This window comes from Taeniopygia guttata, chromosome 3, assembly GCF_048771995.1.
Source record: "Taeniopygia guttata chromosome 3, bTaeGut7.mat, whole genome shotgun sequence".
Lineage (NCBI taxonomy): Eukaryota > Metazoa > Chordata > Aves > Passeriformes > Estrildidae > Taeniopygia > Taeniopygia guttata.
The window spans coordinates 28,312,741-28,326,354 of NC_133027.1; the positions used below are offsets into that span (position 1 = coordinate 28,312,741).

General features: G+C 35.0%; 1 protein-coding gene across 1 annotated transcript in view; it reads right to left on the reverse strand.

The window, feature by feature from the left end:
* Nucleotides 1-13,614, reverse strand: part of EYS (eyes shut homolog) — a 765,693-nt gene that overhangs the window by 414,850 nt on the left and 337,229 nt on the right. Inside the window, exons 24-27 of the mRNA XM_072926499.1 lie at nt 12,935-13,194; nt 5,589-5,685; nt 4,314-4,421; nt 3,619-3,764 (exon numbers count right to left, since the gene is read on the reverse strand). Of these exons, the coding sequence (XP_072782600.1) occupies nt 3,619-3,764; nt 4,314-4,421; nt 5,589-5,685; nt 12,935-13,194 (611 nt within the window). The remainder of the gene's footprint in view (nt 1-3,618; nt 3,765-4,313; nt 4,422-5,588; nt 5,686-12,934; nt 13,195-13,614) is intronic.

Sequence of the window (13,614 nt, forward strand, 5' to 3'; positions counted from 1 at the left end):
AGTAATTGGCCATTTGAATGAGAATTTTGAATTTGTATAGCTCATTTTAACACACATTCTATTTTAGCCACTGAAATCTTATTTTTAATATTGACTGGAGGTGAGAAAGTGTTGATGGAGGAGCTGCAAGGCACCTTCTGTGAGAAGGGATCATGACAGACACAGACCCCTCTTTTAGTTTATAAACATTCCCCCTTGTTCTATCATTATGTGACATATAAAAAGTCCCTCTGTACACACTTCAAGGCTGCTATAAGGTCTCCCTGGTGCCTTTTCTTCTCCAGGCTTAACAGTGCCAACCTTTTTGGCCTGTCTCCACAGGAGAGATGTTCCAATCCTCTCACCATTTTTTATGACCCTCCTCTGGACTTATTCCAAAGGGTCTGTGTTGTACTTGTGCTGGGACACCTGAGCTAGACACAGGAGCAGGAGCAAAACAGAGAGGAAAATCACTTCCCGCAGCCTGCTGGCCACATTGCTTTTGGTGCGGTCCACAATATGGGTGGCTTCTGGGCTGCAAGTGCACACTGCCATGCTACGCCTGACCCCTTGCCAAACAATAGTTCCAGTTTGGGATTATCCAGACCCACATGCAAGACCTTGCACTTGGCCTTGTTGAGCTTCATAAGGTTCCCACAGGTCCATCTCTCCAGTGCGGCAAGGGCTTCTGGATGGCATCCCTTCCCTCCAGTAAATCAGCTGAACCACACAGCTTGGTGTCATCGGCAGACTTACTGAGGGTGCACTCAATGTTACTTTCTATGTTGCTGACCCATTAGTTTTTTCATCCTTACTTTCTTTTCTTATTCTGTTGATGAAAGGGACTGAAAGAACAGTTGGATGATCAGCTGGCAGCAGGACAAGGTTAACTCAACACATTCAAAAAAACCCAAACACTTCAGTCTCTCAAAGAGATCTTAAAATTCTTTTCTTAACCTCAAATAAAGAAAACCAAAAAGTAAAGTCTAAGGAACGATCAAGTCTTTCAATGAAGACAGTCACAATTTGGTAATCCTAGAATCCTTTCAAATTAAGCAATTAAATTAACAAAGACCTAGACTCAAAAAACTTGTATTCTTATTAAATCTAATTTACAGCTGAGTTGGTGACCCAGACACTTATGGTTTATACCTGAATATAAAATAAATTTTTCATTAACATGAAAATTATTTCACTTTAAGCACGTCTAAATCATCCAGGTTATATTTTGACATAAAATTGTTCAGATGGCAAGATTTAGAAAAAGTGATTAACACCTCAGTCATGAAAGTGTCCTTCAGGGTAAGATATGGCAACACATTGTGTTCATTACTCCAGCCAATAAATGGCTGTTTAGGCAAAAAAGATTTTAGATTCAGTGTCTCACAAGGCATCTTCCTTGTTATGTTTTTATATCTAACACTCTGGTACCACCAAAGTACAAGCAACAAGCAGTAACAGCTATGATCTTGAGTAAAGAGCTATTTTACTTAGGACTTTCAGAACTGCTTTATGACATCACTTTACTTCTTTATTTTGCTCTAGGAAAAGAACAGTTTGCTACATTCCCAGATCACCAAAGTTTTATTCCCCAAAGTATCTGGTGTAAGGATTTTAAACAGGGTGCATTAGTGATATTTAGAGTTTAGGAAAATCATTGTTGATGCCAGTGAAATCATATTAGCATACACCTGTGCGTTTTTACTCTGATAGCTGATAATCTTTTTTAAGAGTCTATGTGATGTGTAAAGCATTAGTTTTATATTAGCATTGTAGATAACATATAATATTTTATTAGTTAGCAAATTATTTCTAAAGTTAGAAATTTATTTTAAATGAAATAAAATTATAAACAATGTAAATTCAATAAAACATAACATAAATTATTTGAGAACTTAAAATTCTATTTTAAACTTAAATAACTTAAGAATTTAAAATAAGAGGTACATTATACGCCAAAATTTTAGAGGCAACAGAACAGAAATCAGTGTCTAAAGACTGCCTTCTCTAAGACAGTAAATTAACAACAACCAGAAAAAAAATTCATAATATCTAATAAAAATTAGAAATTTTAAAATAAGGTTTATTAAACAAATTGAAATATATTAACATAATTTGGCCTAAACAATTCAATGTATTTTAATTTGTTTCCAGTTTTCATTCATTTATAAGTGTATAATATTTTAATAGTTGATGATTAAAGTTCTCAATAAATTAAACCACTTTTTTTAATTCAGCTGATCACTGGGAACAATTCATGCTGTTATCTGTCTTTAAAGGGGTCTGATCTTTGAAAAAAAAGTTCTTCCTAAATTGCAGTTTAACTGGAAAAAAAGAATCCCAAAAAAACCCGGAACAAAACACAACATCTTATCCTTGTTGGTTAAATATGTTAGGTAAAAGCACTAAAATCCAACTGCTTTGTCACTAATGAAAAATCAAGACAAAAGCACACCTGCAGATTGCCTGTTCCTTTTCAAATTAGAATCTACTAAGTGCTTATGTGCAGGTATCTTGTCTTTTATAAATATAATAGGGAATTCTTAAAGAAACATGTACATAAAGTTTAATACAACTGTTTTAACATTAGCTAGTTAGAAATTACATCTTCAGCACCACTGCCTAATGAAGAGAAGTTTCTGTGACACCCAAGAAATACTAAATAGAACACAGGCCATGTGAAGAAAATATTGCAGGGAGAAGCTTTCAAAGATTTAGGCAGGAAAATTACATAGATTTTTTTCTTTTTTTTTGCTGAAATATCAAGGATAATTTTGAAGAACAGTGCACAAGTGATATGTGAACTAAGATTTGTAGTGAATGGAAGAAGGATATACAGCTACATAGAAATTCACAAAACTGTACATGTTCTTTGTTCTGTGGAGAATTACATTCCTCTCAGTTCAGTGGATGCAAATTGCATCCCTTTTAATCTTGTACTTAATGTGGTGTTTATCACAGGCTGGAATAGATAGGAAAAACTATTTTATACAGAAAAAACCCAGAAATTATTCAACTTGAGGAAACAACTGTAAATATTTCTGCAGTCATATTATCCCATGTGTTTCTGCAGTTGTATGATCCCATGTTGCTTAAGATGGATCTATCAAAACGCGGTGTATGAACTAGCTCAGCAGCACATTGAACATTTAAATAAAAGTCAACATCATTTTAATGAAATTTTTCTCCATCTCTACTCATTGAAAATTTTGTCATGACTCTGTAAAAATGTAAAGATTAACACTAAAGGCAGTGATGTAGATCAAATGGGTCAAAAAGTCAAGGTATTTCTGTGGTTCTGTGCAAATTCAAATGACAAGGTAGCATTTCATTGTTTGCAAAATTTACTCTATCTATGGTAATAGTTTTTATCCTGGCTGAATTAAAAATATACACATTTATTTTCATTGTACTATACAATAACTCATTTAAACTGAATGCATGGGTGATTAAAGAAATTGTAATTCAAGTCAGTATAAACAATCTGAAGCTACTCCAAAAGAATTAGATAAAATAATTTTTAAGTTAGTACTAATTTATCTCTCAATAAGGAGATTATTTTTTATTCTTGCCATAATATTAAAACCATGTAAAACCAGTGAAATAAGCTTCTCAGCTATAGTAAAGTGTAGATCATACCTGTGAATCCAAGTAGACAGAGACACCGATAGCCTCCAAGCCTGTTGATGCAGCTTCCTCCATGCAGACAAGGCAAAGTTTCACACTCATTTACGTCCATCTCACACAGAGACCCATAGTATCCAGGTGCACAGTTACAAATGAATCTTTCGAAAAGGAACAATCAAGTATGTCAATGAAAGTAACAATGGGATCTATTGCAATAATTTAAAGCCATATGAATCTCCTGGTGCCAAGCTGGTGTTCCTAATCCTTATCCATATTAAAATAATGAACAGAGTCTATGTTTCTGAAGCAAAGAGGGTGATTTACTTTTTGTTAAATTAATAGAACAATTTGGCACACTAATTTTAACTGAAGATATAAGAAATTACTTAAGGGCTAATGATCTTCTGGCACAAGTCTCTGAATAACTTGGGAAGTGCTGTTGAAAAAACACAGGGTTTGTAGCAATCTAACAAGATCAATTATCTTCTATTTCAGTCTTTTTTTGAAATTAAAAAAAAAGTGAGGAAAAGAACAAGTTGTGCAGAAGACACTTGCCCTTCTATCTTTCTTTAAGGTCACATAAGAAAAAAAAACTGAGTCAGTAGCATTTGCTTCCTCCATTTTAATTTGTTGTATGGTGAAGGTCCCATCCAAACCCAGAATTAACATAAGGAAATCAGGGAAACTTGTCATTTAGTAGTAATGACCTGTTTAGGAGATCCAGGCAAGTTCCATTGTTCTTGCATGGTCTTGATAAGCATTCATTAATCTCCACTTCACATAGGGTCCCTGTAAAGCCATGTTGGCAGGAGCACCTAGCAAAAGAGATGTCACTACATTACTTTTTAGGTCATTACAAAGATTCTGGAAAAATATGGCAGATGTTGAGAGGTATTAATCAAATAGTACCAAAATCATTTTTGCTTTTTACTGGTAATTGCAAAGGGCAGTACTTTAAAAAGCATCAATAAGTAGAGTGTCTGAAGCCCAGCCTTTTGTTATCATTAGCTGAAGGCCACAGGCTGTGTGCTGACCCCACTGTGCAAGGGCTTACTTAGAAATTTTCTTGGCCTGAGCTGCTATTCACTTGTTTTGACACCTGCCCTGCAGCCAAGTGACTGATGCCTCTCATGCTGTAGCTTCAGCTCTGGAATAGCATCTATGGTGAGGGTGTGAGACACCGGGATGACCATGGTGTTAAAAATAACAGCATAAAAGCCTGTTGTGTTCTACTCCTGAAGGATGGGATGACATCCAGAGGGACCTAGCCAACCATGAGGAGTAGGCCCTTGGGAATTATATGAGATTTAACAAGACTAAGTGCAAGGTGCTGCATCTGGGTCAAAGCAGCTGGGGTATGAGCAGATAGAGAGTAGCCCTGCTGAGAAGGACTTGGGGGTGCTGGTGAGTGAGAGGCCCCCAAGAAGGCCTGAGACTGAAGATGAGAAAAAACCCACTGTGAATATCATAGTTCTCCTGACAAAGACTTCCAGATGCCAGTGACCTGCAGTAAGACTGCCAGTTCTTCAAAAAAAAAAAATCAGAGGATGCACACAAACATTGTGAGGGTAATCATAGTTAAAGAGATATAATTGCAAGATTTCTTATATAACAGCTATATTTTTCATAAAGTATTTCTATTGTTCTCAACTCAGATTGTACTATTGTAACTAGACTAACAACAACTTTGCTTCTTAAAATTAGAGCCTTATGATTTTAGTTAGTGCTACAATAAATTCTGGGGGGCATACTTATGGTGTATATGTATTACTTTTTGCACATAAGAATATTTAGACTATAATGTAACTTTCAAACACATTACAACACCCCCTTCCCCCCTGAAGTTTAGCAAATAGTCAAAGTGTCAAAGTATCAAAGTACAATAGCAAATAGTCAAAGTGTCAAAGTATCAAAGTACAAAAGGAAAAGCTAGATAATAAAAATCCTTGTATCATATCTGTCATTCAAGTAATTTTCCTGACCTGTAGTGGTTGACCCCATCCACGCAGAGACCTCCATTCTGGCATGGATGGGAGATGCACTCATCACTGTTAACTTCGCAGTAAGTACCCTCGAATCCTGAAACACAGATTTCATTAGCGGTGAATGAGTGAACTCTACTACTTCATGTGAATAAAAGAGTCACAGATTCTCATGGATGTTTGGTGTCTGAGCCCAAGACTAACTGAGACAATGAAAGTGGCTGGCCTGGGAAACCTCAGCTGCACTCAAAGCTGTTTAAGAGAAGCCTGAGAGAAGCAGAAGCATCAGCAATGGCTACCTCTTTTCTTTGGGGCGTTTCACCTGCAGCTCTCTGCCCTTGGTATCTGACTGAGCTGCATTGCAGCCATGGCCAATGCCTAGCTGTGTAGAATGCTGATTTTGGCCTACAGTCTCCCTGGCTTGACTTTGGATCTGCCCCATTCCCTGTAGCCTTGACTGACCCCTTCGGCTGTTCCTGGACACAGCCACCAATGCTGCCCTGCCTGCCTCATTCATGTACTGACAAACTTTTGGCTGACTGCTGCTTCCGAAGGAGCCAGCTCACTGCTCACTGAACCTAAGATCAGGTCTACAAGTAGCAGCAACTCTGAAAGCATTGTCTCCAAATATTTTTGTTCCTTAGCTTCAGCAAGTTAATTTCCAGACAGTATATGAAGTCTTGACATACTTTAATGAACCAGAGAGAACAGATTTGGATAAAGCATCTGGATAAACATACTGAGGAAATGCAACCCATTTTAAAGGACTGAAAAGCTTTCTTGGAGTGTTTCTTTCAGAAACTAAAAGCTAATTCAGTAATTAATGTATTAGAGAGTAGTGGAAGTTAGAGGACCACATTTATTCAAAGCAGTCAGTTGCTGGGAAAAAAAAAACCAAAAAAACCAACTGGTTTTATATTTAAATGAAGAAAAGATGTAAAATGTGATTAAGGTCTTATCTGAAAAGTACATCACTTGCATAATACATTACATTTGCCATTTTGTGTAAGTGTTCCAGAATATGTACTAAAATGAAATAAGACACTTTTCAGTGATACATGAATCTATTTCTGCTCTTAGACAGCACACTACATCTTATAGCATTTGCATAAACGGGCATTTTCCTAAATGCATACTTGTGGTGAAATTCTGTACATACCGTGGAGAAACTATAGCTACTCCATTGAATTTTGCAAAATTTCAATATATTTGTTTTCAATTGATGGAGAAATGAAACCATAGCAATGGGCAAACTATTTTCATTGTATGACTACTATGCAAGTGCTGATTGTAGGTTGCCTAAAGACAATTAATGGAGTTCACAAAAGGGATTTTGAACATCACTGACATAAAAAAAATTAAATAGTATGGCTTATTTTTATGTAGAGAAAATCTTGACTGGAAGAAATAAGTGTTTTTGTCAGAGTTGCAGAGAAAGCTGTAGAAAGAAATCTCTGCTGGTACTCTAATATGTGATCTAAACATGAGCCCACATCAAAGCAGTTGGTATTTTCTCTTTATCAGGATTATTTCTGTTCAATAACTTTTGTACCTGACTGAAAGGAGCTCTTAATATTTGCTGAAGGTTTCACAGCAATGTTACTATAAAGCTGGGAAAATAAAGCCTGGAACATTTCTCAAACTAGCCTTTCAATTATAGTCATTTATGCTGTTATGTTTTTTCTGAAAAAACTTTTTTTCAGAAATTTCTTAAGCATGAAAGGATACCCTCATTTATTTTCTATTTGTATGTTTCACAAAATTAAAACTCAACAACAAAGCCAAAACCAAATCAAAACAAAAATGTCCAAAACAAACCAGCAAACCTCCCCCCCCACAATCCTCCCAAAAAAATGGAAAATAATTTTCTTAATAGCAATAAAAATTCTGTCTCAGTTTACTGTTTTGAAATATATCCCTCAGCACAGAAAAAATGTATTCTGAATGGTTTAGCTTATTATGTGCAAATGAGCCTGAACCAGAGTGAACCATCGAAACACTTTTTTTATCTGTGGCATGTGTAATCTGCATCTTAATGCTGCTGAACCTTCATCTATTTCTGCCTGTACTTTGATTAAGGAAAAAAGAAAGATAAAAGAGCTGTAAAGTAGTACACCACAGACCAAGTTAAGTACTAGGCCTGGTTGTGTGAGTAGGCAGAAGTCAATGACACACAAAATATTCAGTTTGATACATGCCTTTCAGTACCACTGAGTAAATGCAGAAAATATGATAGACAACATGTTTCTCTAACTCCGGTTTAATTAGGGATTGGAAGGCATAGTGAATGTAAGATACCAGGACTCACAGGACTATTTGTAGTCAACTTCCTTACCTGTAATTTCCCTTTCATTTGTAATGCTTGAAATTTCTAAAACTAAAATCGGTTACTGAGTGGAAGGCTGTCAATGTGCAGGGAAGATGGAACTTTACTAAAAAGGACACACTGAAGGTAAACCAATGTAACATTATAAATAACTCACAGATATATAGATATATTTTAGCTTTATAATGCTATCACAATTAGTTTAAAGCACTAATTTGTGAATGTATTGAATACATATAGATATATTTGAGGAAGTATCTCAGAAAGGTTAATTTTTTATAGTAACATAACATATTCAAGACTTTCAGAAATTAATAGATGAAAAACAACTGAAAGTTATAACAGTTCTTTGTATTAGAAAATAGTCTTATTTTTCACTATTTTTAATTGTTCGGGTGGCATGAAAATAATAATATGAGATCTACACACATCTCAAAAGCTGTTACTTAAGATGAGACAGATGCTGTTTTTACTTCAGTTTCTCTGAAATATAGGAAATCCTTCATTTCTCAACTCTTCTACAGGCCTTCTGGGAGCTTCAAAGTAATGGACTATGCAGAATATATAAGCTAAATATCTGCTGTCACAGTTATAGTAATTTTCATCTCCTTATTACATTGCAGAGAAATGTTATGGAATTGACCTCTGCAAATAACAGGATTCTAACAGGATTCTTTTGCCATAAGCTCTCTACTGTTTTACTAATCAAATTAGTATCATAGATGTTTGTCTCCTTACCATGAACTATTTATGAACCAATGTTTGCAAACAGCAGAGATATCATAGCAGTCCCATAATCATTAGTTCAGGTTGTTCAGCATAACATAAGTAGGTACATGAATCAAAATCAAAGGTGTGTAAAATATTAGGCACTGTAAAAAGGTTATTTCCCTCTGTAAATTATATATGTGTGTATCTGAAAAAGAAAGTGGGACTAAAGGGCTCAGAAATCTGACAATGGCAAACTCCAATTTAAACAACTTGTTTTTCATTGTCTATTTATTATTTCTGCTTGGTATTATAAATTTTGTATATTTTGATAATTTTCACTTAGTCTTATTTCAGGCCTTGGCTGAAAAATATTTTGCCTCGGTTCAAATTTCTAGCTATAAGATGCTATAGACCAAATAAAAATGATCACTAGCATCTAGAACAAAGAGTAGGTGTCATGGGAAAACTATTGACAGGAGACTGATAAAAGATATGAAAAGGTCCAGGGAAAATATGTTTAAAACAAGGATTTCAGAAATTACCTTGAAGCATCAAGAATGTATTGCTTTTAGAAAGGACAAAGTAAAAATAGAACACATAATTCCAGTAAAAACTGTTGCTATTCTTTCTCTTTAGAGATGGGTCATTTTCATAGACTTCCCTGGAACAATAGACATTAATTTCACTACACCCTAAAACTGATGGCTTTAGTCTAAGTCCCATGCATAAATCAGTTTTTCAAATTTCTCAGTTTCTAACTTTGTATCTTTAAAGCTGTAATGAGCACAAATAAGATGACAAAGCTTTTGTGTACTTGTGTTCCATAATGGCATATGTTGCTGCTCCTTCTTCTTTTTGCTCCTCTCTAAAACTGTGTGCTTCCCAAAGCAATGAAATAATTAAAAAAAAAAAAAAAGACCAAAATAAAAAAAAACCAAAAAAACCAACCCTATTTAAAGCAATAATGAAGCAACAAGAGGGAACTGGACAAGAATTCAGCCTACCTACCACCTGAAAGATTTTTCCTAAGCTGCCTAAATTGTCAGCAGAGAGGCATAAATATTTCTATATCATTAACCGTTTGACTTTGTGTGTCTGCTTTTGCATGAAATTAAGTACATAAGAAAAGAATATCTCCTTAATGTAATACTGCGGACATCCACATCCACAATCCAGACATTTCCAGTTTATTTCTTTCAACAATACATACATCATTATATTGATCAAATTTCCCTTCTACCATAACTTAAAATGTTACTGAGTTAACACAAATGCTGGCCAAATAATCCATATTTTTGAAAAGAGTAGATAAAGCTTTAATATGAACTCTATGTATGCAATATTAATGTATAATATATAGCATTTCCTGATAATTTTCAATCAAAATCTAACATGTATATGGAAAATTGTTTCCACTGTAATAAGGAGGCTGCATGAACATCCTGAGGTTATCTGATCTGTATTACTTGGACTGATGATGGAAGTTCTACATCTAATTTGAAAGAGAGATTAATTTCTACCTTCTATGAAGCAGGAATTCTAGGAACCATTTTAATTCAGCGATCTTGACTTTCATTTCTTCTCTTTATGTGAACAACAACTGTATCTGCCTTTCCTACTAGCTTGCCTTGCTACTATACCAATATCTACTAATAGTTCTTATAAAATAATGAATCACAGTTTCAAAAGGTCTTATTAGAAAACACTAGATACTTTCTGGCCTGTAGTTTATGGTTGAAAATTATTTTTTTATCTTGTTATTTTCTGCAATATTTATGTGCTTATAATTACACAGATTTCACACCTTTTGAAAACTATTACATATTATCTCCCTTTTCATCATTAATTAAACTTGTTCATCAGTCCCAGCCAGAGAGCTGATCTTGCACTCAGTAGTTGTATGCCCTCTCATAGTGATTTTGAATACATTCTTTCTGCAATTTTTTTTTTTTTTGGAACACAATTGTTCTCAGAAAGTGTCCCTATTTTTACCAAACTCTCCTATCTTTTTTTCACATTGTCTCTAAAAAACTAAGTTTTGTGCTTGCCATTATGCAGAAGAGCATGGTCTAATGCCTATACTCTTGTATATTTACTCTCTATTTTGCTTATATATGCAGTTGAATTGCTCTTTGGATCTTTCTCATGTAGACATTTTGGAGAATTTACAAACAGTGGCCAAGGCTCAGCTACAAATATTTCAACATTATTTAAATTCTATAGTTTTGCTTACATGTCCTTGCTTTTCTGTTACACTAAATTTTCAGTTCTATTAAGATTAATTCTAAGAATGGAATTCTCTAATACTGGAAAGGCATGCTGATAAATTAGGCAATAAAAATTCTGCTATTTGCTCTAAGTTTTCCATTCCTCCTGTTTTCTTTGCATTTAGTGTGTATTATTTAAGGAGATTCAGTGCTGGCTATATGATTAACAGCTTGAACCCGTATGTCCTCCCAGCTGTCTTGATCAAACCCTTGCTCATAAAGTACTGGCAAAGTATTTGAGAGGAGTTTTGTGTACATCTCTTGGGAAACTTGTACTACAACAATAATTCCTAAGCTTTTGCAATAATGGCCCTCCCTGCAACATTTACAGCCTTGGATATACCATTGTGCAATTGTAGAGATCATAATTTTTTAAACTGCTTAACCTGCTTCTGTGGACAATTTAACTTAAAGTCATGGTCTAACATTGTTCCATGATCTATGATATGAGAGCTGAGTTTTGTTACACAAATACTATAATCTATCTCCTTGAAAGAAGAGAACCTCTGTATCTAGGGCAAACAGCTCAAGAGGAAGTTTTACATTAACTGTATTTATAGGAATTTTTGAAATCATAGCAAGATCAGACAACTATAGTTCCCTAATGTACATATGGGAACAAAGATGCAGCTTTGTTTTTTACTACAGCTATTCATGACTTCATCACCTTCCTACCAATTTGCTGTGGTTATTCTGTCCTAAACTAACATCTTACATCAACTTTGATTCTGTCCAATTCATATTCTGTCAGCTTTTATCTTCTCTGACCTAGCCAATGTATATTCTGTTTTTTCTTCTAAATATGTACCACTGATAGTGGTATAATTTATGGTCCTGTTGTTCCCATCTCAGATATGGAGTTCTACAGATGTTAAAATTTGGTAAGCACTGCTACATTTTGCGATTCCTCTTATACCAGACTCAAACTTTCTAATGGCCAGACTGTTAGCGACTGGCAGGTTTAATCTACATGACATTTACTACTAAGTCAGTGTCTTGGAGTAATCTATCTAAGTTTTTAAAAAAACAGGTTTTCTTAAAGATGCTTTGCTAAGCAACTTGCATACCTCCCCAGTGATATTTGGGATTTTTACCTCAGCAGCTTGTGGTAAACTTTACCTTAATAGTAAAAAACCCAAGGTATTATATGCTCCTCATTCCTAGATATTATATCCATATCTTTGTAGGTTATTAAATGACAAATAATAGTATTGCCATATAACACTGCAGTTATCTACTATCCTTTGTCCCTAAGAGGCCCCTACCTTTACAGGCATAACAGTGAAGACTTCAAAATCCTGATCCAATTACAATTTCAGCAATTGTACTTCCCCGCCACTTAAATTTTCTAACTTTTCAGTACTGTTGTTAATTAGTTAATGTATTCTTTAATTCCTACATGGAAGTGTATAGCAATGTTCTGCATGATTATACTGTTGCTCCGTTCCACTTTAGCAGTTCTTCTACATTGAGGGTGAAATTGTGCCTTTTAAGCCGTGGTCCAGGGAAGTTGTCAGTACCATTTGTGATTTGGTTTGCTGTGCATACAGGGAGAAACCCACTATATCCATTAAGCAAGCAAAGATTACTTCCCTGGTGTGCCAGGCCTTTCTGACAGCTCAGCAGGAAAAGAAACCATTTCCAACTTGCTCCAATTTTTGTACTTTCACCAATTTGCATACATTTTTTCTAAATCTTCCTGTCTGTTTTGTCAATTTAGTTTTGTCTTTGCTGGCCAGGTGCATGTCTCTCTCTATGCCCTTATAACAACTGACTGAGAAATACAGATTCCGAGTGCTGAATCTAAGCCACCATAGATTTAATAAGTATTGTAAAAAAAATAAATTTATAGCAAGTAAACTGAAAGTTATCTTTCCAGTCTTTTAACACAACTGATAGACCTGCTGCAATTTATGATGGTTTTATGTCCTTTGAAACATATTCTTTTCTACTTACATTAAAGCTAGCAACAAATTCAACATATATTTGCAATTTTTCGGAGCACTACAGAAATGGAAGAAATTAACTATTCCAGTTCTCACCTGTTTTGCAAATGCACATTGGACTTCCATCTACTTGTGCCAAGCAGGTTGAATTGTTTATACATGGATTGTAAGGCAGCTCACAGGGGCTGAAGCGCTGGTGGCAGAAGTCACCAGTATAAAATGGAGGACAAATGCATACAAACTGCCCCGGCTTCACAGATTCAAAACAGGTGGCTCCATTCAAGCATGGTTCAGATTCACACTCATTTATATCTTCACTGCAGTCTGGCCCTGTCCACCCTGCTGTACATGTGCATCTGCAGGGGTGAAAAAAAAAAAGAGCATTGATTTGGTAGAATAAAAATTAACAGCTCGGCCCAATCACTTCCAACCCATTCTATTGTAAAAACAACAAAAAAAGGAAAATTAAAAGCAAAATCAATACTATATTTCTGTGACTAGATTTTCTTTTCCTGACAATTGTATCAGAATGCGTTATGAATAAAAGTTATATTCAGGTTATTGTCCCAGAATTTATCTGAGCAAAAGCAAAAGGACTTATTCTAAGTCACAGTATTACTTGGAGAACCATCTGGTTTAGGAAATGCAGGCAAAAATCATGTTTAGACCATTTTTAAGATGAAACAAGAACACAAATTATCAAACAGAAGGACATCTTTTCATATGTGTGAAACTAGTAAGTACTCCAGTGTTTGGGGTGAAATGCATCAGGTAGC